This window comes from Cuculus canorus, chromosome Z, assembly GCF_017976375.1.
Source record: "Cuculus canorus isolate bCucCan1 chromosome Z, bCucCan1.pri, whole genome shotgun sequence".
Classification (NCBI taxonomy): domain Eukaryota; kingdom Metazoa; phylum Chordata; class Aves; order Cuculiformes; family Cuculidae; genus Cuculus; species Cuculus canorus.
This window is the reverse complement of record NC_071441.1, coordinates 23,986,264-24,013,201: the sequence shown is the minus strand read 5'-3', so window position 1 is coordinate 24,013,201 and position 26,938 is coordinate 23,986,264. Positions and strand designations below refer to the sequence as shown.

Sequence of the window (26,938 nt, the reverse complement as noted above, 5' to 3'; positions counted from 1 at the left end):
GTCAATGTTCCTTATTATACTGGTATGAGAAAGCAAGGGGTGAAACCATCACACAATCTCTTCCAAAAAAATGGCAGAGCCATCAGCTCCTCTAATGCCCATGCAAACCAATCTGGAAGTTGCACTAATGCTCGATCTAAATCAAACTGTTTATCTACTGGCTAATGAATGAATAAGCTATCTATGCATATGATGATGCATCTGGAAAAAGCATCTTGAGTTTAGATGGACAGAAAATGTTTACATTTTTCTATCACTGAAATATTTTTATGTATTTTAATGATGCCAAAGATAAAGTTGTATTAAAAAATAACCTTTATAAAACAAATCTTAAACTCTCTGCAATTTCTCTTGCTACTCGGCATAAACTCTCAGAGAATGTGGTGACCTCATAAGGCCCCCATCATCTTTACAGTCACGTATGTTATTGGACATTGTATGTACACTGACAGGTGGATTAGGTTCCACCAGCTGCCATCTCGATAACAGATTATAATCTACAGAGAATCACAAAGAATGGTGCCACATAAGTACCTGATACCGAGTTCTTAACACACAATTGACATTACGTCATATAAAGCTTTTGAGATACCAAAACAATACTGTAAGGTATAGCAATTTACAGAGCGTTTATGTTTGTGTCTTGGCTACTTTGCCTTGTTTAAGCATATTAAGAAGGAAAACCAAGCTCCTTTTAGTATGACGGATTCATATGATTCTGTTCTGATGACAAAAATTATCAATCCCACACAATTTTCAGCTCATCCTCATTATCGATGAGAAAAATAAGTTGACTGAACAAAGACTCAGTATTACACTTCCCCCAATATCTACTTTTCCCAAGCACGTGCTTGTCAGGACACAATCTGGTCTCATTTATTTTAAACAGAAACAGAAATTGCTTTTGTCTCTCTTTCTCTTCTCTTCTCTTCTCTTCTCTTCTCTTCTCTTCTCTTCTCTTCTCTTCTCTTCTTTCTCTTTTCTTCCTTTTTTTTTTTTCAAATATCAGAAGCAGAACACTCAGTGCTTCACTATATATGAAGTTTGATTTTACTGTCTCTATCAAGATTGAATTTTTTTATCTTTCCAGCCTTGGCTTCTCTGTGGATCACAAATGCCTAATTAGCTTAAGCAAAGAATTAAAGTATTTGCTTAAATAACTATCATCCAGTCGGTTTCAGTCATTTCTAGCTTTCACTGAATTTAAAACAGTGAGCTAGAAGATAAAATCACCCATATTTTTCCTAAATCATCCTTTTCATTCTAATTTAAACAAATCTATTTGTTATTTATGCTTTGATCTTCCAAAAAATCTTCCTGTGCTACCAATGCATGTAGCTAATTTGTATCTTACCATTATTTTCATCCACACTTTTATTTTCTTTTTTAAAAGACAAACAATTCTTAAGAAAATGCCATAGTATTACAAAGCTATGCAAATCTACTCAGGGAGGCTGAAGCATTACTTATATATGAGGGACAGTTTATCATTCACAGCAGGACCCTTTATGTGACCCTGCACTCTCTGATGACTACCAGTTTTGTAATAGTTTCTGTGACTCTTTTTTTCTTAGAAAGAGTTATAAAGTTCACGTCAAGATTAGTCAGTATTACTCTAATTACAAAAAGAATTACGTTTAGTAAAACACACATGTGCTTACTGAGCTGTAGGTGCACACCAAAGTCCTACTAAAGCCACCAGAACATAAGAACCTGCTTAAATTAGGACCTGAAAAGCTGTACCTCAGCAGTGCCTGGTAACTGAAGTGATAAGAAAGTCTTCATACCTCCAAATGCACCTGTTTACCAAAAATTCCAACTGTCTGCTAAGGACATAATAAAAAAGAATTTCTGTTCTGTATAGAATTTAAGGAAGAATTACATATGGAATATTTTCAACTAAATTTTGATGTGGTAGAGCCTTTCTTCTCTCCATTAATAAAGACATATTACTGCAATATTTTGATAACTGATTTTATAATAATTTAAAAGATGAAATCACACAGCATTTCACGCACATACTTTTGTTTCCAATTAATAAGAGGATTTTAGAATCAGCTTTAGTTAATGTTTGAATCCCTAAATGTTAGAGAGGCTGTTATTTCTATATTGTTTGATGAATAAAATAATTTTTAAAACCTATTTGAGACATAAGAAACAATGGTTCCATCATGGAAAATAAACATACACAGTCAACAAATTAATTGACTGGAGAATTAGACAAGCATAAATTAGCAGCCCCAGCAGACCTTTGTCCAGTACTCAGGCTCAAAATAAGTCAGGGTGTCAGCTTACAGTTAAATACGTTTTACTTTTGTTTTCAACTGTATTTTTTTCCTCATATTGGAGTACAGAGTATAACACGTATTGTCCTTTAAAGAAGGATGAAGTCTTGATCACAACATAGTTGCTTCTTTCTTCAAATCAATCTCTTTTGAATACCTGTAATACTTCTTTTCCAATTTCTTGTATAAGGAGAACAGTTTTAATGAGCTATGTAACTTACTTGCTATCACACTCTTCCCACTGCTTTAATTGCTCTTTTAGTGCACTGTAGTTGGTCTGTAACATCTGCAGCCTCTCTTTGCGTTTTTCATGGGCTGATCTTAGCTCATCACTTTCCTGAGTCTGTATAACACCAAAAGGACAATAGTAGAGTTGAGCAAATTGTAAGAGACTTTCACACAGACCACATGCAACAAAAGTTGTATTTAAGTAACTATTAAGAGCCTCAAAAACATAAATAAAAATATTAGCATCCTTAAAGTCACATTTTTCTTACTGCCACTTTGGCAAATTTTGCTAATTTGGCAAAATTTACCTAAATATTTTTTTCAGGCCACTGAGTTTTGAAAAATTCACTATCAAAGCATCAGTTTTCATCTTGTGAATGCATTGGCCCAATACACTTAAAAATGGACAAACTGAGAAAGGATTGTTGGCGGTATTTTTTCCTCTGAACTACTTTCTTCTTCCCTCCCCCACCCCCACGGAAAACTAATCTACATATTTTTGAGGGAAACACTGGCCACACTGAGGTCCACGTCAATAAACCCTAAATTTAAATGGCTTATGGGTTTCCTCATATATTAAATTATTATATGTTACATTATATATCTATACATAAACCTGCAATGTTGTCCTTGAGTTATATAACAAAAAAGAAATAAACCAAATTTTGCAGTAGCTTTGACACAATCAAAATCATATAAAAAAATGTACTCTCTTCTTACAGAATGAAAAGTAAGATACACCTTGATTTATACTACAGGATAACACCATGCAAATTTAAAAAAACAATTTTCCTAAGTGACAATACCGTGTTCTGAAAAAATCAACATTAAGAAGGCATTCCGCGGTTTAAAGCAAGTAAAATTCTGGCATGCAGCATTAAAAGAATTCACCAGACATTACCCTGTAGTAAAATTTGCCCTCAGTGATTCATTTCCAGTTCAATGGGAGTTCTGCTTGTAAAGCAACTAAAGAACATGTTCCTTAACCTCTAAAAAATCACAATACTGTATTTGCATGCATTTACGGTTTGTATTCAAGGAAGGCTTTTCAGCATTACTCAATAAATAAGGTACACTAATAGTCAAAGCTGTAAGTACTAAAAAATAAATCCCACTGTCAAAACATGGCAAGGGTTTCTACAGCAGTACAATTAAGTACCTAGACTGAGCTTGGCTTTTAAGATGTAGCCCAGCTTCCATGGTGCATAAACAAAGCTGAAAGATATCAGCTAAAATTTCAGACTTTACCATTAAATATTTTTTCCTAAGTGTAGGGCTTTTTCTGAAACAACCTCTAAACGACATAAAATTACAAATTTAGAGTTGCTTAAAAATTACTTTTCACTGGTTTTAAGTAGCTCATATAAATACTACTATGATATAGAATACAATGACACAAATAGCAAGATAAATTTATGACGAAGGACACAGAAACTATTAAGAAGCTTTGATTAACATTACAAGAGGAAATTTTTATAAGAATCTACTTACAGATGCTGTCTTTTCAGAAGAAGTTGATGAGATCATTATATTGAGATTTTTTGATACTGCTAGTGAAAACTGATCAGGTCTGCAAGGTACTGGAAACTAATGTCTTTGGCACAAATCCTCAGAAGTTTATTAGTGTCAATGCCCCTTCAGAGATGAAACCAAGTGTAGAATTTGGCCTCTCCTATTTATAAGACTACATTTTTCATTATTGCTTACCTGCTCCATTACCCATTCCATTATCAGATGCTCTACTCTTGCATAAATAGAAATTAGACAATTAACTGTCCTAATCACTCTCTTTTATTAAATTATTAACAAAATATTAATATATTTTCAGCATCTGAACACCATAAATGGAACAGGATTATATATGAAATCTAAGCTAAATCTAACTGTGTGCTCTTGCTCACATAAACAAGCATGAAAGTGGCCCCTCATGATCACAGTTCTAGAAACAGAAGAGGATGTATTCTTAGTTTGTATCTAGCTCTCAGTAATCAAACTCCTATTCACTTCTTAAAGATGGACAGTAGATTGATGCATGTATGCTTTAAACCATTCTAAGTACCAGGCTGATAATTTGTTATTCACAATCCATGAAGTATTCATTTTTACTTCAACATTCTCTTCCCCAAACAAGTGTGCAATCTGGCATGCTCTGTTACTTTTTAGTACGTCCTGGAATGCAGAAATGCAGCCAATTCTGTATGAAAACAATGGATACTTTGAATTTACTTGATTATCCTATTTATATCAGCAATAAAGACAGTAAGCCAAATTTCCTTGGCTAGAAATGAGTCAGCTGAGGAGACTAGAAAATCCTGTGAATAGGACACTGCCCTGTTCTGTTCCTTTGTAATACTGACTGGGGCATCAAATATTCCTGTTCCCCAAAATCTAATAAATAAAGCTGTTCATCACTTTTTTCAATTGTCACCAAATTTGCAGAAGAACTGATGGATAAAGTTACAGTTTCATCATCAAGACATGCATCATCATATTGATATAATCATATAGTGATCATATAGTCATCACTTTGTTTGAGGAGGCTATTAATAATGCAAGTACCAGTTCCAAAAATGTTGATCACATGCATTATTCTTTGTTGGAAGCAATGCCCAAGAGGAGGCTGATATCAAGAAATCATACAATACCAACAGAATTACTCTGATATTGATGCTATGACAGCTGAGTTCACTGTTACGTTGGCGAGAGTCTCACTGAATTCTGAATGCAGAGCCACAACAGTGTTTAATATGTTGTCCTGGGCCTGTACAGATTTTTTTCAATCTATTATATTATTGTGCAAGAGAAGCCAAATAGGTTTCCTAGCGAAAATGCACAGAGTTCATACTTTCAGTTTCAAGGGGACATACAAGATTTAGTCTTTAAAGTCTTCATGGATTAATAGCTGTGATAAATAGAGATGCCACACTTGCAACATAATAAAACTGCACAGATTTCAAAATTATGCTTTCAGGATGAAATGGAAGAAATTACAAATGCAGAATGGCAAGTGGTGAAAATTATGTTATGAGGCCATGCAGAGAGAATAGCAATCCTTTCTTTTCTATACCTGCTTAGACAATCACAGTCCTTCTCTTCAATCCTCTTTCCAGAAGAAAACACAAAGAAATGCAGAACTCTATAATTTAAGACAACAACTAAGAGTGACAAACAGGAGGCCTGTAAAAGGCCAGTGTGCAGGTACAGTTGGCAGGATGTGCCTTAGATTTCCAAAAAAAAAAAAACCCCAAAAAAACCCCAAACTAAACCAAAACTAATTTTCTGTTGTCCAGGAACAAAGAACAAGGCAGTCTGTAAGACTGAAATTGAACTATAAATAAACTTTCTTGCTCTACATGTGTTAAGACACTACATTAAACACTCTTAAGTATATATGGGGATGAACTTTTGCATTTGTGCTAAAATATAATTCACATTCACATGTTTTATAAAACTGACCTATCACAGGAGGCAGGAGCTCAGGATTATGGTTTGTGGGGCTCCCCAAGTTTCTTCACTTAGCTGACATTTATCACAGCATGTTCACTACAACCAGTTCTGCTTTAGGCTACATATACCAAAAATACATTTCAAATTCCCTAACTCCAAGCAAACATAAGCAATGAAAAAAGAAGGAAGAGAAAGGGGAGTATGAAATGAAAACATTTAAGAAAATATGACTCGGGGTTTGGATTTTGCATTCTGAGGTGCAATTCAAAACCAATAGTTCTTTCAAAAGGTACTATTTTTGAAGTAAAAAACAAAAAAACAAATGAAGAAGCCAACAAAAACAAATGAAGAAAAGTCTATAAAATGGAGACAAAATGGGAAATTGTAATACATGCTCAATTAAGTTTTTCTATCAAGGGGTGTGAGGGGGTTGTTTGCTAGGGTTCTTTTTACAGCATTTGTTACAACAACTTCTGAGCCATAACTTCTAAGCTTACAAGGGGTAAATCTGTTCCAAGTAATTGACTCCAGCATTTTAAAACACTGGCTTCACTGTACAAAAAAAAAATTCTTTGTACTTTCTGCCTGGTTCTGTTTCTATATGAATACATTCATTTCTCAGATTATATACTCTCATACACAAATTTTCAAAATATTTTTAACACGCATGTATTATTGATGACAACTCAAATTAGGCTTCCATAGGACTGCAGGAGTACCAACAGCAGATTCCTAGTAGTAAATGAAAAGGCAGACTAATGGAGAGTGCTGTCTTATGCTAACACACTTAAAGTCCATAATGATATGTGCATTTTGCATTTTTAAAATGTCTGTTTATTTTGGTATATCTTTATCTATGTAAGCTTATAGCTAGAATGTTTTTTATTTTTATTTTTTTAATGTTCACCTTTAGCTGTAATGTCTTCTCTAAGTTTTCAATCTTCCTTTCAGCTATTTTAAGCTTCCTTAGCTCCTCTGCCTCTCTAAAAGAGCTCTTTGGGGACAGAGACCTTGAACGTTTCACAGGTGGTTCCTGGAGAATAAAACAAGGACATGGTTGAACTAGTTGGAACACTGGATTATGAAAGACACGCAGAATTAAAGAAGAAGTAATTTTGAATACTAATAATGAATTATAAAAAAAAAAAATCTGCATGGAATACCAGAGAAATAACAAGCAGAATTACCACAGCGCTACCACTAAAGGTTTCTCTGTGACTCGTTAATGAGAATATTCATTTACATTTACATTGTTTCTTTCAGAATAATGATGTCCCATTAGGGAAGACTAAAGGGTTATAGACTCAGAAATGCAAGAAACCTCATTACAAAGGAGGGGATAGAGGCTGGTCTAATTGCTCTATAAGGGTCCAAGGTTACACTTGATAGGACAACCAGAAACAAGAGGGAAAGGATTTTTTTCCCTTTGAAATAGTTTAACACACTGTGAAGTTGAAGGAACAATATGCTTGAGGAATATAAATACAACAGACAGTAGATCTTATACCATAATGACCATATGGTCATTAACTATAATGTGACTAACTAGAGACAAGAATATGTGTTTATATTATGTACAGCTTCATATAGCAATCTGGAGAAAGAATATGCGAAAGTAACACTTAAACTGGGCATCTTTCCTGTTCATTCTATGTCGTATCTCCTTACGGCAAAGAAAGACAGACATCATCAAATTAGACTTCCTGATTTTCTGAATAACTTCTGTTAAGGACAAAGAAATACTAACACATGCTTAATACCAATAATGTTAAAATCCTATTACGTAAATACATAAAGTCAAACAAAAATTTTAGATTAACTGTGACTATTGTTGCATGCAATCATTTTCACTGCAAAATAACTCATTTACAACAAATCGAGGATAAAGTTTACTTTAATACCATATATTTCAACACTTTTAGTATTCCATTAAATTAATCTAATCTTTAAGAGAATCGTAATTAGCAACTGGAATTTCTTTCTTTGACAATTAATTTATAGCATACAAGACACTGTATACCACACCACAGTTCCATTTTGAAATGTACATACTTCCAAAATGTAGGGAAAAAAACCCCATGAAATATCAGAAAACAGTAATATAATTTTTTAAAGAATGTAAATGCAAATATGTTTTTGTCATTTGGCTTTGGGTTTCTTTTTCTTCTGAAGTGTGTCTGAATGAGATAGGAATAAAAAATACCAAAAAAGCCCAACCAAACAAAACCAATCCAAAACGAACATCTGGAAAGAATCTTCGTACATTAAAAATCTGAATGTCATATGGACATATTTTGTATATTCCTCTCAATTCCCTTATATAACAGAAGAAACTAGGACAAAGTTTTAATGAACATCTAAAACAATATTTTCAAATTAATTCAATTTCCAAATTATTTATATTGTTAACACAACCTTGCACGGACTAAGAGTATATCTCTTTGATATAGTAAGATTACTGATTTACTGTTTTTTCTAATAATTCTGGTAGAGATATCCAAACATTTAACTCAGTTAATAGGTGCTGATAATAACCAGTAAAGATTTTAACATTGCACAAAGCTAAACTAATCCCTCTCAGGTGTCTCAAGCAGAATAGCCCAGGACTATCATATAAAAAAAAATCTACTAATCTTCAAAGTCCTAGATTTCTTGAATAAAACCAAGACCTTGAATAAAACACCTGTATTCTACACTTCCTAATTATTGCATACCCCAATTAATTTGTCCTAACAATCCAGAATGCATTATTTTTCAAGCAATGTTTCCCTGTTAAACTGTATGTTTGTACACAGAAGACTTAGCAAATACAATTTCTCTGAAATCAGGCATAAAATGTCAAAGCATTGCATTTGTTGCCAAAGAGAAAGATAACAAAGGAACAACATGAACGAGTTAGCAATAGAATGCTTTGAATAAGTAGACAGAAAGACTCCATGGAGGAGTGGAGAAAAGAGAAAAAAAATACAGAAAAATGTAAAATTCATAGTCTTGCTGCTTTAATGACAGGTCACAAGATACAATGAGTACACAACAGTTGGGGTTTTCTTTTAAGTATATATATCGATTTCATATATAGCTACTTGAGATCATGCTGTGAATCTTTTTCACAGGGACAAGGTATGGGAAAAAAATAGAGAATTCTAACTATTCATGAACACAGAAATAATTCCCTGTAAGAAAAGGTGATGTGTATTAAGAAACATTCTATTATTTGAATATGGTTTTACCTGTTTAGCAATCAGAATAGGGGCATGTGGAGAGAAGGAGCTGAGTGTAGGTTTTACAGATGCACACAGCTAGTTCAAAGACAATCTTTGCTAAGAAGGCAAACAGTTTAATTTTCCTGCCTAGACAGAAGTGACTGTGTAGCAAAACACACTGATTTGATTGCCTGAGGCGGATGCAAAACTCAATTCAGAAGATGGCATCTGCAATACACTTCTCACAACTGCAAACTTTGCTGCTGTTGCTACCAGGTTTAAGCATTTGTTTTAAGCATATAGTTTTTAATTCAGTCCTCAAATTCTATGTTAACTGTAGACATATCTGTAATAATTGTATTAATTTTAATGATTTAAACATTGCCTGTATATTTATGAGTAAGTAAAAGTCCAGTATTATGAGCAAAGAATGTTAATCCAAGTCAGTAAAGGGTAACAACAGAAGATTTTTCATCAAATGATCCTAAAATGTTTACGAAAGACTAAGCCAAATAGCAGGCTTTGCAATATTAATATATACGAAACTTTGTGATAGAAGATTGAATGTAAAGAAACAGCTGGTAAATCGATGTGACACTGTTAACAAGGTACAGGAAGCAGAAAAAGGAAAGATGCTTTTTTTCTAAACAACCTTCTCTTATCCATCTGCACCATGAAAGACACCATAGGATGAAGTTGGAAATAGTCACATTCTTGAATTCAACAGGCTTTGTGTTCAATGAAGTCCCAAAAGAAGTCAAAAAAAAAAAAAAAAGCAAACAAGGGACAGCACACTCTTACTGAAATGTTTTGGATAACCTTTCTGCACACAGATCAGATCAGGCCTCCTAGAATACAGTGAAAAGACATCTTTATGTTATTTACCAGTTGAAGAAACAAAAAGTTTGTTGAAGCTAAACCTGAGGCTGACAAGATACAAGTAGGGCATTTTGAGATGAAATATGGCAAATTCTTGATTCACTGTGTTTCAACAGGAACTTTATCAGCATTGCAAGTTAACTCATGCTTTTTAATATCTTGACATTAGAAGAATCATATATAGAATGTAATATCAATAAAAGCCGACTATTCTTTCCATGCATCACACAATGTGAAAACTTAGCTATAAAAAAGAAAGAGCTGTGTTACTGAATCACCAGCAGACATATGGATGACAGTTTAACTAGGTAACAGGAAAATCATATATAGTTGCAGAGTTTAAGCTCCAAAAGGAGATCAAGCAACTGACTCAGACTTCATACAAAACGGCACTGAGCTGTACCACTTTTCGCAGACTGGACTATGAGGTTTATAGCTGCCTCTAAGTACATGCTTAAGGGTATCAAGAAAAATGACACCACCATACATGAACTTTCAACAGAGCTTTTAACAAGAGCATCATCTGTCTGGCAGAATAAGTTGTATGATTATATGACTGCAGTCAAGGGATCTGAATTTCTACAATTCACAAAAAACATCACTAGCGTATATATATGTATATACACACATATATATATATATATCATTGCATTCTGCAGAATCAAACATAGGTGCAAGCACACAGTCATGTGGCCACACATCCCAATTTATCACACTAGTTGCAAGTTTCTGTTTTATCCTAGGCCCTTCTTCTTAACATCTTTCCAAATATTTATTCTTTCAAAATCTTTGGCTTTTTATAAAGCAGGAAGAAATCAAAGCAGTGTCATTCTGATCAGAAGTGACTCCATGTTTATTTGTTCTTTGTATCCTGGGAATACACAGAAGAAAAGATGAAGTGTTAACATGACAGAGTCTTTGTGAGCCAAAAGGATCACCATCGTAAACCAAGAATCATATATCCAATGTATTCTTTCTGTCAAATCATGCATGAATAACTTCTGTCATGAATACTTCTGTCATAAAAGACTGAATAAGGAAGATATTTCTTGCAAGGGAAAATCAGTAAAGACAGCAGTAGCATCTTTTCTATTTTATGTGGGTTTTGTGATCCTAAACCCAGAATGTTTCTTCTGTTTTCCTTACTGTCTTGCTTAAATAGTCTCAAAAGTTCAATAGTGAACATGAGAAAAAGTGCACATATCAAACAACCCTGAGTATTAAAAGAACATGGGTAGGACCTAAGTATCAAAACAGGAAAACATTCTTTTCGACATGATTTAGAAGTTTCAATTTAGTTTTACTTAAGGGAGGTAATTGCTTTAGTCCTGACACAGTCATCAGTTCATGATGAACATATTATTTTGAGGTCAAATATCTACCCAAGAGATGGATACTCACTCTCCTTCCTCACCAGGACACAGGGAGAAAATAGGTTGAAAAACCTCATGGGTTGAGACAAAGCAATGGAGACTGCTTATCATTCATAGTCATGGGCAGTCCTGACTTGGGGAAAATGAAAGTTATTGTCACTTCTAAAAGAGAATGAAAATACTATAACAGCTTCACCCCTACTCTGCTTCCTAGGCTTAACTTCTTTCCTTTGCTTCTGACTCTTCCACTTCTTCTCCTGCTGAGCAGCACAGGAGGATGAGGGAGTTACAGTCACTCCATAACAGTTTGCTCTCAGCCACTCTTTCCTCCTCACACTTTTAACCTTCTCCAGTGTGGAGACTCTCCACAGGCTGTAGTTCTTTAGCACAGACCAACTCCACAGTGGGTCCTCCATGGTGCTCAGTTCCTGACAGAAGAACCTGTTCCAACACTGACACCTGTCCATACTCTGCAGCTTCCGTGAGGGAATATCCATATGCTCTGGTGTGGGCTCTTCCACAAGCCATAGTGGACACCTGCTCCATGGTGGTCCTCTCCATGAGCTTAAGGGAAATAACAACTCTGGCACTTGGAGCACTTTCTCCCTCTAATCATTCTCTGATCTTGGGGTTTGTAGAGCTGTTTCTCACCTCCTGTTCTTCACTCCATACTGCCTGTGTAGCATTTTGGCATTTCTTAAACATATTTTCACAAAAGCATCACCACATGCTCTTGAACAAAAGTTCTAAAACATGTCTTTTCCCAAAAATAGCATACAGTGCAGGATATTGAGAAAACACAAGCTATACAGTTTTCAAAGGAAATGTTATTAGATACCACCTGTGGGAAAACCAGATTTCAAAGCAAGTGAACATGACGATCCACCTTTGTAGATGATTTATAGCACACAGATATATGTTCTTATTTGCTTCCATGCTATAGAAAGTTTTCCATATTCTATACAATCATCCAAAAAAAAATGAGGAAGAGGCTGAACAAACTGAAAAACATCGTGACTTTGGGTAATTTAATAAACCAATATAAGCCATAGAATTATTTAAGGATCTATTTCATTAGTTACAGTTTATATATGTTGCCTGGTACCTAAACTGAACAGCAAGTTTTCGTGAAAGCAGCAGCCCAATATTACACTGAGTAACAAAAAGAGAGAATTATAAACTTCAAAAGAACATTATAGTCATTCTTCATAGGGGAAATACTACATCATATTTTAAAACTCAAGAATTAAAAAAAAAAAAAACCCAAAATGCCAAATGCCACAATAATAAACACCAATATTTGTGTCATTTTCCTCCTGGGGAAAGACAGTCATTCTGATAAACACCACAAAGAATCTAATAAATATTCATTTTAACAAACCTACAAAGAATTTATCCTTCAAATATTTTGTTTAATTAAGAATCCCTTATTCAGTATTTAATAAGGTAAAATCTTCTACTCCCAACAGCTATTTTAACAAGTCTTTGGCAGATAACACAAGAATCATTCAAACAAGCTTCTAGAATTATAAGCAGCATTGACAGACATCAAAATTATTATCTGGACCCTTGAGCAAAAATGTTTGGCTTTACCAGTCTGACTTAGACACAAATACACAAGACAATAGACCTATCCTACCGCATGCTTTCTTCCACTCCTTATACAGTCGCTTTCCAGAGTATCTGTAGCGTACAAATTATGCTCTTTTAGGCTAAGTGTAGCTTTTTCCAATTTTTCCTGTAGAATCTTGATTTCAGATTTTTGCGTTGTAATAAGACACTCCAGCTCATCTAAAGAAGGCTGCTGAAATACCTAGAAAATAAAAGATAGTAGATACATTACACTAGTTACAATAACATCAGAAGCATAACAAACCAGTTAGATAAAACTGCCTAGAGAAACACAACATTAAAGATATTAAAGGAATGTGTTAGGACTGTAAATAATTCTGCTTTTGCAAACGACTCATAAATCTATAATCAAAACCAAACCTGAAAGTATTAACTAAAACATTTTTGTACTGCCACCACCATATTTTCCAATTCCAAATGTATAGTCTTAAAAATGTTGAGTTTTTATACTGGCGTTTCTTCAGCAGCAAGCTGTTCTACTATTCTATTTTATACCTCATATGCTGTAAAAATTTCTTTACAAAATATTTTACCTTCTAGACTTGTTTCTGGCAAATTTCAACCTGGTAAGTATCGCTGGCCTATCAAACATGGGGGAAAAAAACCCTTAACTGCATATTCCATCAATAAAAATACTCTTAGTTAAAAACTGCCTCAGAGAAGTTCCTCTTTAATGTAAATCAACAACGTGTATCCACTGTGTCCATAAACTCAGACATCACAAATGTCATCAAACTGAAGACTTATAGAAAAAATAAACAGTAATTTTAGATCACAGTATTACTCAAGACAGATGTCATTTCATTAAGCCATTGAATTCCAGAAGTCTTCCTAATAATCAATCTGTTCACAGCAATTCCTTGGCTCAATACAACACTGCTGCACACTGGCTCACCTTGGCCCTGTCACAAAACCTGCTCAGACCAAAACACAGTTTCATTGGTATCAGCGATCCTTAAGTCTTTTCCCCAATGTCCACAGCAGAATCACGTGTATACACATGACTAAGAGTGGTCAGGCTACTGCGCCTTATAGTCCTTCTCACACTCCACTGTGTTACAATCACAAGGCAAAACATTGTTAGCATAGCATAAGCAACAACAATATGCCTGTTGTGGCAGTCTATGTCAACCTCTCTCCCTAATTATTACACAAATGAAAGGGCAGGTTAGTTTAAAAAGTCAATGCAAGTGGCTTGAGCTGACCCAGCTGACCTTGTATTGCACCGATTAGGGCAAACTCATGAAACCTCCTCTTCCAGCAGTGCTCTGATAGCAATGACAATTGCTGATAGCTAGGAAACAGTAATTTTCAACGAACAATGCTTGATCCAGAGGACAACTTATTAAAGACTGACTAAAATCTTTATCCTACGCATGTTTTCTCTAATTACTAAAATTCTGATGATCTGACCTGCTTGCAATTGTTTGAGCATATTCCTAAGACAAATACTCATTTCAACAGAGATGGAAGAATTCAGTACAACTATCACTTGTTCCTACAATCTAAATTATTCATGTGCTCCGAGTCAAACAAATCAGGTATCCCAACAAAAATAGGAAAAAAAACAGTTTAAAAAGGTTAGCAAACCAAAACATCTCCAAACTCATGCTAATCAAGAAATGAGATGGCCCAAAGCTGATTAAAATCAAGGAAGCAAACACATTAGTAAGATTAGTATTTGACAAAAACAGATTTAAGGGTATAGACATTTCATTTCTTTCTATGCAGAATCTGAAAGGTTTCATAAACTTACACTTACTACCACATAAATCCGAAGTTCGAAATACCAAGCATTTATTTCAGAAAAATTGCAAGTACTTATACAGCAAACAAACACAGGAAAGTTGTCAGAGAGGAAAAGTTGCCCATGCTTTTGCTGACTGTTCCTTAAATAATTTCTGTTGCTCATTTTGCATAATTCAGGCCATATGTAGTTGGAAACAGATGTCATTTCCACCTACGATCAGCAAAAGGCCTGTTTATAACTGAAAGAAAACTCTACACAGAGGAGAAAAAAATAGAAAATAGAAAAATGAGGAGCAGAGGAGTAGACAAGTCATACATTGAAAAAGCTATTTAAAAGAAAATTGAGCTTTTTGTTCATTTGACCCAAACCTTAGCTCTATATAAAAAGTAAAAAAAAAAACAAAAAACACCCAACAAAAATACCCAGCAAAACACAGAAGACACAAACAGTGCGAACAGATAAAGCAAGGTAGTTATATTCAAGTTATGATTGGTTTTTTTTCTACTTGAACTTTATTCTTTCCTGTTAAGAAAGAGAAATACACCTAAGAACTTGTTCAATTTTATTGATTTCTCAGCTGTATGCAAAAAAAAACTTGTACATTAACGTAAGTTCTACAATTACAGAAGTAACTAAACAGAAGGATCAACAGCTTGAATTTGTTTTAATCATTTTAGTTCATATTACGGTTACTTTTAAAAGTCAACAACTGTTAGATATTGCCACCTTTTATCCATGAGAATTACACAAATCTAGCTAACAATCAACTTCTCACTTTATCACTACTTTTAAACTTCTTCTTTGAAACATGTAGAGTGTTTTGAAATGTAAACCCATTTAAGTCTCACAGAATATATCAAATTCTTGCCCCTCTGTGTCTGCAAAGTTTTTCTACTGACCTTTATAGGACCAATATAAGAACAGCGTTCTTCTGGGGGGGGTACCTACTGCTTTTTTTTTCCCAAAACAGATCTCTAGAAATCACCATGCACTGATATTTATTTCAAATCAAAATACTGTAGATGCACAGTTTCTAATGAAATTTTCACAACAGTCTTTGTGCATATAGACAAACATATTTCTTGGAAAAGTAAACCAAACAAAACCAGTATTTGATTTTAAGTTATACCTCCAAAATGCCTATGTTTTTACCCTGAAAATATTTAGCAGGTCATTGTTACCAATACAGAACTTGCTATGTAACTTGCAATTACAATATCCTCAAAACCTGCGCTATTTTTTAATTATGCATGTAAAACTTTACAGTTTCAGGACTTCTAAAAACCCAGATGTAACCTGATGAGATCCATTTAAAAATTGAGGTTTTGCTTATCAATGGATATGACTTTATGTGCTGGGTATAATTTTCTGTTAAATCTAACATATCCTTCACTACTTGATAAATACTCTTCTACATTTCCTAGCCTAGATGACTTTGTTTACTCAAATAACAAAAGGATTTTTAAACCTGAATTTTTAAGACATGAAAAGAGATCTCTCAAAGACAGAAAGATGGATAAAATGCATCATTCTGGTCTTTTGTTTCATATTCATGTCTACTTAATCTTACATTACTACACTTTTCTGCTCCAGGTAACTTTGGTTAAGGGCAAAAAAATCCTCCAAACCAAAATGTTAGTGAAAAGATCTGGTTATTATGAGAACCTCATTTCTTCTGTATAAAACATGACTCTACAATCAACCCAGAGTTCCAAGATTTATGCATGAAGAAAGAAGTGCCATTTCATCAGATCCTTGGAAAAAAATCGGATGTTTTCCTGCGTTTGCACTTTCTAGCTTTATATCTGAACTCTTACTTGTAATCTAAGAATTAAGGGAAATGTTACAATTACTAAGGCTAAGGTGGCAAGTAATTCAGACTATAATGGATCTCTGATTTAAAAATCCTAACATTATTTGGCAAAAAAGCACAAAATTTTGTTTCAGCATTGCAGAAAACACTCAATATCCAAGCTCTGTATGAAGAATGTGGTTGAGTTTCATAGCAAAGATCAGAAACCTGCAATCCAGAAAAATACAAACAAGTTACAAGCTAAGCAGCACCAAGTTCTTCCACAGTTTCTGTCTCAGAATTATGATAGATCTTTGGTCTTACAAACTGAAATACTAACTCCCTTCAACAAATAATTTCATGAGTGTTCGCTTCATGAAGTCTATCTTGAATCCTATGTCTAAACCTAAAAATTCCCACAACATTATTATTTAAGTGTACACATAACATTGACCTTCTTCACAGTCTATGTATCTACATGTTGAAAGCAGCAAATGAAGACTTTCCCTCAGGTTTAAATTTCTTAGGTTTGATTCTACCTGCATTGCAAAATATAGCTTAACAGAATAATGGTTTCTTCTTTCACTTAGCAGAATCTTTTTATATGATTTTATCACAACAGATACATAATTTTTTCATACTGAAACACAATTATAACGTGCAAAGCATTCATTCCAAATAAATGTCCAAGGTTTTTTTATGTTTTAAACAACAAACACAATCAAGAAAGGATTTATTTCTACCAAGTTGATCTCTTACTCATCTTAGGCTTAACTGTGTGTTTCAAAGTAAGCCACAGCTGATGTTTTCTGGATGTATTCATTAAGATGAAAGATAAGTACCATCTTCGTTACAAAGCTGTACCACTAGGGAAACAATCCAATGCTGTACCTAGGGAAGGGAATCCAATGCCACCCTTTCAACACTGCTGTTGTCAAAGACCACAAACAGTACCAAAGAGTATGAAGAAAATACAGCTACGGCTCCACCATACTTCACTTCAGCACAACTCTTCTGAACAGGCAAAAGAGAGCAGGTATCAAAGGAATAGATATCTAAGAGCTTCAAAACTCATAACACAGCTTTATGCATACTTCCGCTTCCCCTCAACCTCCTCAGCACACGGCTGTACTAACACTAACTGCATAGTACCAAAACCACTAGCTGCAAGTCTGTGCAGTCTTTCTGTAATCCGATGCAAGCTCACCATCCATCAACCACAAACTGGCCAACAGGCATATAGTAGCTTAGTAAAGGCTAAAATAACTTCTCTCTGAGCACAACAACAGCATTTACACATACAGTTGAGACCAGAGGAAGCATGCACACCCTCACCAGAATATTGGAGTTAGGCAATAGCATTTTTGTTCTAGAGCAACCAAAAGGCTCACAACCCTTACGCTAAAACTATCTTCCAGACAAACTCCAGGAATCCAGTGCCATGTGCCGTAGAAAGCCATGATGCAGGAAACATTCAGAAGCAGTTTATAAATGAGAAGTAAGAATCACTTCCCAGGTTTCCTCTTATTCTGTTAAAGTCAGCTAGCTGGGCAGCTAAATCATTTCCTTTACAACTTGGAAATTCAATCCTCACAGCTTCATTTATGGCACATACTAGGATGAACACCACTAACAAACTGTTGTAGAGCAACTTACACAGCCTGGACCTTGATCTCATGTGTTCCCATGAGTTCCCAAAAGGGGCTGGAAGCGAGTGAAAAGGTTTCCACCATCAATCCACCTTCATAACATTTATGTTTCGTGCTCTCCAAAATATCAGATGAAAAAGAGCACTCTGATCATCTAACAGAGGAACAGGGAGAGGAAAAAACGATGCAATCCTTTTATGAAGAAGATGCAGCCACCACATCAGAAAGTTTTCCCAAACAAGGTACAAGTGATTTATTTTATTTATCAGGGGAAGCAGACCTCCTGTTATGAAATTAATGCTCCAAATTATTCAGGAAAATATGCAATTGTAAGATTAGAGAAATAATTTGTAGTCTGGAAAAATGTTTAGAAGAATCATCTTAGTAGGTCTCAAGACAAGGTTGGATTTCATTAAGCCTTTTTGTTAAACCAGACACTCATCTCTCCATGCATTTGTTGGAGTGGCACCTTTTTAATTGCAACTACACAATAAATGCATATTTTTTTCATAAAACTCGTCAGAGTAGCAGCAAACAAAGACCCAGGCAAGCTGAAAATATCAGTATTATTTGCTCTAATGTATTACAATTAAAAGACATCAGAAACAGAATATAACACTACAGAATCATGAGTAGTTGCTGAATAATTATTTCATATCTTTATCTTAGAAGCAATAGTTTACTTTGGCTTTTTTTTTTTTAGCTCCCAGAACTTTTACAGCATCTTCACTACCATGTTAGTTTTTTAAAAAAAACTTACCAGTTAGTTACTGGAAGGTTTTACTTGACTACCTACACCAAAATGTAGGCAGTATTTCATCAAAAATTTTAACATATTTTAAGATATATATTGGCGCACTGGCAGTTACTAGGTAAGTTTAAAAAAACCCACATTTTTCTGAGTTACAGATTCAGTACTAGAAATCAAAAAACCAAACCTGCATCTGGTGGAGTCATCTCCAAAAAAGGCAACTTTGTTGACTACTGAACTATTAACACTATTATCACAAGTAAAAATCAAACCAGTGCACTAATGGTGTAAACTAGGGACTGCGCTTGTTATGCATTATCATTTCTGTACATTAGAACCTCAATCATACTCAAACAAATTCACTAAAGTGTGGTTTTCAATCTGCTAACTATGCATTCCATAATAGCCTGTAATTATTAAAAACTGACAAGAAAGCTACGCCACCTGTGTTTATGTGAAGCCAGGTAATGAAAAAAACAACAACGCTGTCATCACCTCTCAATTCCTGATTGCATTATCAAAACTGTAGCCGAGTTTGGCATCTGGGTGTGACCTTGTTAACTGCTAGGGTAATTAAATTTATTCTATTGGGAAAAGGGATGATAAATTATTAGCAAGAAGATTTTGTTCACATTTTATTAAATTGGCCTGTCAAAGGGTCGGCCAAATTATCAAGGGCCTCATTTATTGGAGGCCAGCCATATTGCCACATCTGTTACAATTATTTATAATTTCAGCAGTTGAAAACCAACTGAGTTAGGCATCCGCCATGTAAAGTAATTTACAAATTATCTGATGAGGGAGTGTTTTAGCTTCTCCCTCATTTCTAGCCAGCAGAAAGCCGCGCTGTAATTACAGAACACGATTAGGTTCTTTGGGGAACTTATCTTGCACTCATAGCCATAGTAAGATGCAGCAAGAACATATGGAGGAGCTTGTGCTTCTACTCCCTGAAGCTCGTGACCCGCCTGCCGCTGAGCCCTTGAGTTGAATTTGAATGAGAGTGCCATGGCTAATGTTCTACACATGCACCATTTATGCCACAAAACAAATCGGATCACAGTTAATTATGAAGCAGCTATAATCAGGCCTTCACATCTGTGTAATGTGAAGCGCAGTAGGCTGTATTCCAATAATGTATGACTACCTTTGGGTCGCAAATTGCGAGCCATATTGCCTCAGTAGTAGTTACTGAATTCAAAGTAAGTCCTTTGATAAAAGCCCATCACAAAGATATTTTTATCCACTTTTTTTTTTAAACACAAGCCTTTCTTTATCAGCTATTGACCAGAACAATTAAAGCATATGGCACAAGTTCATTAATGAACAGTAGCACACAGCACTCTAATTTAATGAAACCACTTGAGTCATAAAAATCAGATTTAGTTAATTCCCCTTTTTCCCTTTTTTTCTTCTTTTCTGCATCTAGCCTATACCCTGGACTCAAACATAATGCCATGGGTGATCTTGCTTTAAAATATAATTATTTTCTCATACATTTATAAACAGATTTTATATTTTAAGAATCTGCACATTTTGTAATATGGAATAGGAGGTGTGGAGACAAATGGAAAGAAATTCAAAATTGGAAAGAAATGTCCAAGTAGTTTCCTCTGCATAACCCAAAATTTAACCTGATAACAACTAATAGTTCATATATCATTTCTATTTTAGAAATTACTGTCTGGCAGCTGTCTTCTAACAAAAAAATATTCTTTATACAGTGAAAAATCTTTCTGTGAGAAAGCAGCTAAATAAGCAGCACCCAGATGGCAAACCAGCTACAGTTTAATTAATCCACTAAAAGCCATTCAGTTTTCAGTAAGGGTAATGTAATTTTGAATAATTGTAGGAAAAAAAAACCCACTAAACGTTCTTAGGTTTTATTATAGCGGCATGAATAGTGCCGCTATAGAGTAGTTAAAGTTGAGTTGCTCTTTCCATTATACCCTACATTTTCAGTATCTTTGGCCTTTCAGATTATTGTACATTGAAAACAGATAAATGGAATGATAAACTAAACTAAAAGAAAATTAAACTATCCTTCAAAACTGGATTCAGTTTTTCCTTTCTGTCCACTCTAGAACAGGATGCATATAAGCTTTCAAAAGTTATGCAATACCTTCCTAAAGTATGCTGCATTACTTTCCTTTTCTAAAAAAAATAATTTCAAAAGCTGCACAAAACTACTATTGCTCATTTAACAGACAACACATACCTGCATCCTGGCACACCTACAACATTGCAGGTGGAGTCCCAAACTGTCATAGTAAAACACACCCAACTGTAACTGAAATTGTATTTTATGGTGATCAAGTGCTGTGATCCTAATAGCAATGACTTCACAGGCTGATTAGACAATTGTAACTTGGCAAGCTTTTCTTATGAAGAGAGTATGGCTTGAACCACAGAGTATGAACTCCTTTGGAAGTGTCTATATTATCTCAGAAATGTGCAGTTCAAACACAAAGACTTTCTAGAAAAATAATACTACTACTTCAATAAAGACCTGTATTTTTCCCTTTCCACCTTGTTTAAAAGACAGGTATGCAAGACATTTTAAGTACAGTTTCATAACACATTGATTTGGAAACTAACAAATTACTACTGCTACTCTGACCAAGAATCAGAGACATGCTTATAATGGTTTTTCGAAAAGTGTTTAGCTGTGTATTAAATTTGCTATTTAATATATAAAATTAAATAATTTTATATATTAAATATATAAAATATACTAAAAAATATAAATAAGATTAAAATGACATGACTAATATTGAAGATCACGTGTCTTAAATTTAAAGTTTAAATTATACTTTGTGTATTGAAAACATGAGAAAACACTGGTACTTTTCTATTACAAATACGTTGAAATGTGGAGCAAATTTAACTTCACAGGCTACAATCTATGCCTGTCTTTATTGTAAGGGTAATAATCTCCAAATAACAGATACTTTGCAGCTCAAGGGAATGCAACCATTTAAAAAATGTTATTGATATTTTCCATCATTAAAGACTAATTATTTACTCAGTAAGTTGTGTTGCCTAAATTGGTCAATTTTACTTCCATTTTACTTTCTTAAAAGCCCAAGTCTTCAACCAAATAGTGATAAAGTGGTTTACCTTCCTCAAACAAAGTGCTGCAGTATTACAGTTCTAAATGTTTGCCATAATTTCATGTCATCTTGTCCAATATAAATACCTTTTTTACTACAGTATTTGTAAATTGCTTAAAAAATTATATTTGAGATCTTTGTGATCAATTTCAATGCTTTTCAAATAAATTCAATATTTCTGAAAACTGGAAGATATTTGCAGCAAGCTTTGACCCATACAAGGTGCAAGGCCAAGAATTTTTAAAGCAAACACGTAATGGGAAATTTGGGTGTCATCAAAACGCCACCAACAATAGGCATTATGACACATTCCCAAAACACATACTCTGGCCTTTCAATCAGAGCATGTCAACAAAATTTTCGATATTTGCTATAGCAAAATGGAAGAATGTTAGTCAAGAGAAAATATTAAGCATGTTAAGCACATCAAAACATAGAGCTGAACATCTTGGTTCTCCTACAGGCCTAGCAATTACAGATGCCACATACATGCAGTAGCCTCTATGAGGCTACTTTAGTAATATTAATAATTTGCTCTACTACAGCCTGGCTTAAGACTGATTTACCGAAAAATGAAGGTGAAGCATTTAGCTTACTATATTATATTCATTATAATAAGTTGTCTGCTTTTGCTTCTTACCATATCTTCTGGTATTGGTAAATATCTGACTGAGCTCGTGACAGATCACATAAATGTTCAAACTGGTATTTCAGCAGAAGGTCAACTGAACCTACATTCACTAACAAAACAGCAAATGCTCTGAATAATTATGACAAGTACACTCTTTCAAATACACTGGGAACACAGAGAGTGTCAGAGTCTAAAAGGCTGAGATAGGATCAAAATGGAAAAATACCAAAATGCCAACAGTAAGCCATAGGAAAACAACTACTTGCACCATTAACTAACTTAGGACTGCTTTAGATTTGGATCCTAATTTTTATGGAGCATATTGGTTAATCTACCTCAATTTCAAACACCACTAGGATATACAGAATAAGTCAAGGAAAGAAAAATTAACAATTCACCAACACTGCGTGTGGTTAATTTAATACACCTAAAAAAAATCAAGTATAAACTTGAATTGCAGGTTGTCACTAGCTTCTAAAATAGTCTTACTTTTAACCTCATAAATTTCTTAAAAGTTCTTTTAAGAGATATCCAAAATTCATCCAATTGAAATTGATTGCTTGGATTTGAAATGAATTTCAGCAAAGCTCCACACTAGGAGCTCTTAAAGAAATCCAGCTGCTGTACTTTAAGGGGAGAAAAATATCATACAGTTGAAGAATTTCTTAAATTATGAGAAATAAGTAACAACGATAAATGCTTAGTTTACTCAGTGGGATAAAGTCACCCACAGTGTCCCCCAGGTTCAAAAAAAATAGAAAGGTAGAAAGTTAGTATAGTAACGATTTTTTCTAATACTACTAAGTTATTCAGGATAATAAAGACAAAATCCAATATTTACTCCAGGCCCACATGGGATAAGCTTGACTGTATAACAAACTCTCACACAACATCGAAGTTAGACAAGATAAGTGTCGTACATAGAAAGCATTCTAAAATCACTTCAAAAAGTCAACAAAAGCCTCCTCTCCTTAATCTTACAAAATAAAACCCAAAAATACAATGAAGGCTTTTATGATAAAAAAGCCTAAATAGTCTGACAAAATAAGATGCAAAAACTCTCCAGAGCAACACAAGATGATGAAAGCAGAACAAGTATTCAGATATACAGTCTGAGTACTCATATGACCTTTGTTTAAAGCAGAAGCAGCTTGAGACTAATTTCAGATTTGTAACATCTTCTAAAAAAAAAAATAAAACAATTATTTCTAAGATTCAGAAAAAGGTCAAGAATGTATCAAAGCATTCCACAAGAAAGACTTAAAGGAGTGAGTTTTATCATAAATTATAGATTCATTAGATTAAGGGCAACTTTTAAAATCAAACAAAAGAAGGGTTAAAAATCTTATAACAAACACTTAAGCAATACTTCAGATAAAGTTAGAACATTAATTCTGAAATGACCACCATGAACACATCCAGGAGATACTGCATTCTGTGTTTTTCTGTTCTACAGCAGATTACTACTTACACAAACTTTGAGGAATTAAACACTACTTTTTTTTTAATATTCAAGCTCCTTTGGGCTCATGCAGATCTTGATTACAGGGTTACCTTATCTATGCAACCTAACTGAAGTTTTCTATTTAATAAGCATTATCACCTTAACTATTTGTCCGTCCCTGCTTAATCAACAGAGAAAGTGCTAGTAAAACTGAAATGCATAAGCCTATCTCATTGACAAATCTATGGAAGAAACTAAGCAACAGAGTTTACAAGACCACTGTGGGTAGATCATTTCAAAGCCCTTCAAACTCACTTTAAGTCATAAATTGGCCTTTGGAAAATGTCAGAGGTATACATGTAAGATCTGGTACACTTGTAAAGTTGGAGGCCTGTTAGTGAGAGTGCCAGATTTATTATACTAGTTCCAAATGGCTCATTTAAGCTTAGAAATGTTCAGATAAATATTTCTTCCCACTATACTACTTTCTTTAGATCTAAAGTTTAGTTGTGTGGTCAGAAACAATAAAATAAATCAGAACCAATACATTTTAATAGAGGTAATGCAGAGACTTTACAATTTTTTGTAGGAATTTGTTTCCAGGAACAAAAGCCTCTCAGTTTTATTTTTAGTGCCTTTGTTAAAGTATATAAATAAAAGTCTTGTTGAGTACTGACACAGTTTCTCAGTTCTTTCCCCAGGACAGATTTAATCATGAAGTACCTCCTATTAGCAACAGCAGAAATAGTTACAGTATCACAGCAGAATTGTTGCTCAGATTTTCTTAAAAAAGAAACAGGAAGAAGCAACTTTAATTATTATAGAAGTGGACTCACCTGTACTTCACATTTTGGAGAAGAGTTCTGATGTACTGCATTTAAAGCACCAGGAGCCTGCTGAAGTTGCTCTTGTAACTGACAAATCTTACGATCTTTTAGAAGTAACTGATCCTGAAAGGAGGCACAGCTTTGCTGCAGTTGAATTTCACTTGTTTGAACATTTTGAAAACATAATTTATTGTAAAGCTATGAGAGAGGAGAAAAGAAATAATAGGATTAAAAATAACTTCAGAGCAGACAGCCATATGAATACAGGAGGAGAAGAAGTATAATTTAAGTAACTTCTCCACGAAGATAACCCTCTTTTCTATGTTTTGGCAATTCTAACACAGGTAATTTTACTTTTAAAAATATTATTTTACTCTTCATTTTACTCTTTGTCTTGTCAGCTTTACTTAAATGATTCACTTCCTTCTCCCTTTTGTCTGCTTACATCGCTTAGAATTTAAAGCCTTTGAAAAACAATCACAACTTTTAGATTTGAAAATTGTCTACCTGACACTGTAACAAATTTGGAAACACTAACCTCCCTTCCTTTCATTCTTCCTATCATTTTCTATTCCCATTAGATCTCAAAATTCACTTAGGACAAAGTAAATTACTTTTTCCAAAGCAGATCAGCAATCATGTCTCTCAGGCAAAATTAATTTAAAGTCCAGATTGATTAATATTTCAAATTACTCTAAGCCTCAAAAAATGCACATTTACATTGAAATTTCTGTGCTTACTAAATCTCTCTTACATATTTGAGGCCCAACTTAAGTGTCTCGATGCAAACACACGTAGCATGAAAATAAACAAGAAGAGTTACAGACGTGTACATGCCTGCAGGGCTGCGATCTCATTGATATCATGGAGACACAGTGGGATGATCCTCTGAGTGGAGTGCTCTTTAGGAAGGACAGGCAGGGGACATGAGGAGTGAGTGACACCCTCTATGTCAATCACCAGCTGGAGTGGATGGAGCTCCACCTGGAGATGGGTGAGGAACTGACTGAGAGCCTACAGGTCAGGATTAAGGGGACGGCAGGGTCAGGTGATGTTATAGCAGGAGTCTGCTACAGGCCACCTGACCAGGAAGAGCAAGGGCATGAGGCCCTCTATAGACAGGTGTAGCTTCACGTTCAGAAGCCCTGGTCTTCATAGGGGCCTTCAACCACCCCAATATCTGTTGGAGGGACAACACAGCAGGTCATAAGCAATCCAAGAGGTTCCTGGAGTGTGTTGATGATAACTTCCTTCTCCAAGTGACAGAAGAGCCAACAAGGTGAGGTGCTAATGCTGGACCTTGTTCTCATCAAGAAGGAAGAGATGGTCAGAAACGTGAAGCTCAAGGGAAGCTGTGACAGCAAAGAGGATGCACAGCAAACTCACTACCCTGGACTTCTGGAGACCAGATTTTGGCCTCTTCAGGGATCTGCTTTGTAGAGTACCATGAGATAAAGCCCTGGTGGGAAGAGGGGCCCAAGAAAGTTGGTTAATATTCAAAGATCATCTCCTCCAAGATGAGCAGCGATGCATCCTAATGAAGATTAATTCAGGCAAACACACCAGGAGGCCTGCAAGGATGAGCAAGGAACTCCTGCCCAAACTTAAACTCAAAATAGCTTACTGAGGGTGAAAATAAGGAAAGGTAGCCTGAGAGGAACACACAGAAATTGTCTGAGCAGCCAGATTAGTGAAGAAAATGCCCTGGTACGATTAGACATGTCCAAATGTCAAGGGCAACAAGGAAAGCTTCTATAGGCACACTGGCGATAAAAGGAAGACTAGGGAAAACACAGACCATCTCTGGAAGGGAATGGGAAACCTGGTTACCCAGGATATGGCAAACACTGTGGTACTCAACTGCTTTTTCTCCTCAGTCTCCACTGGCAAGGGCTCAAGCTGCATTTGCCAAGTTGCAGAAGATAAAGGTAGGA

At 34.8% G+C, this 26,938-nt stretch overlaps 1 protein-coding gene across 5 annotated transcripts in view; it reads right to left on the bottom strand.

Annotated features, from left to right (window-relative positions):
- Positions 1 to 26,938, bottom strand: part of CNTLN (centlein) — a 199,272-nt gene that overhangs the window by 91,888 nt on the left and 80,446 nt on the right. For all 5 annotated transcript variants that reach the window (XM_054053478.1, XM_054053477.1, XM_054053476.1 and 2 more), the window contains 4 exons: positions 25,014 to 25,202; positions 13,055 to 13,228; positions 6,868 to 6,993; positions 2,507 to 2,628 (listed from right to left, as the gene is read on the bottom strand). In XM_054053478.1, coding sequence (XP_053909453.1) covers positions 2,507 to 2,628; positions 6,868 to 6,993; positions 13,055 to 13,228; positions 25,014 to 25,202 — 611 coding nt within the window. The remainder of the gene's footprint in view (positions 1 to 2,506; positions 2,629 to 6,867; positions 6,994 to 13,054; positions 13,229 to 25,013; positions 25,203 to 26,938) is intronic.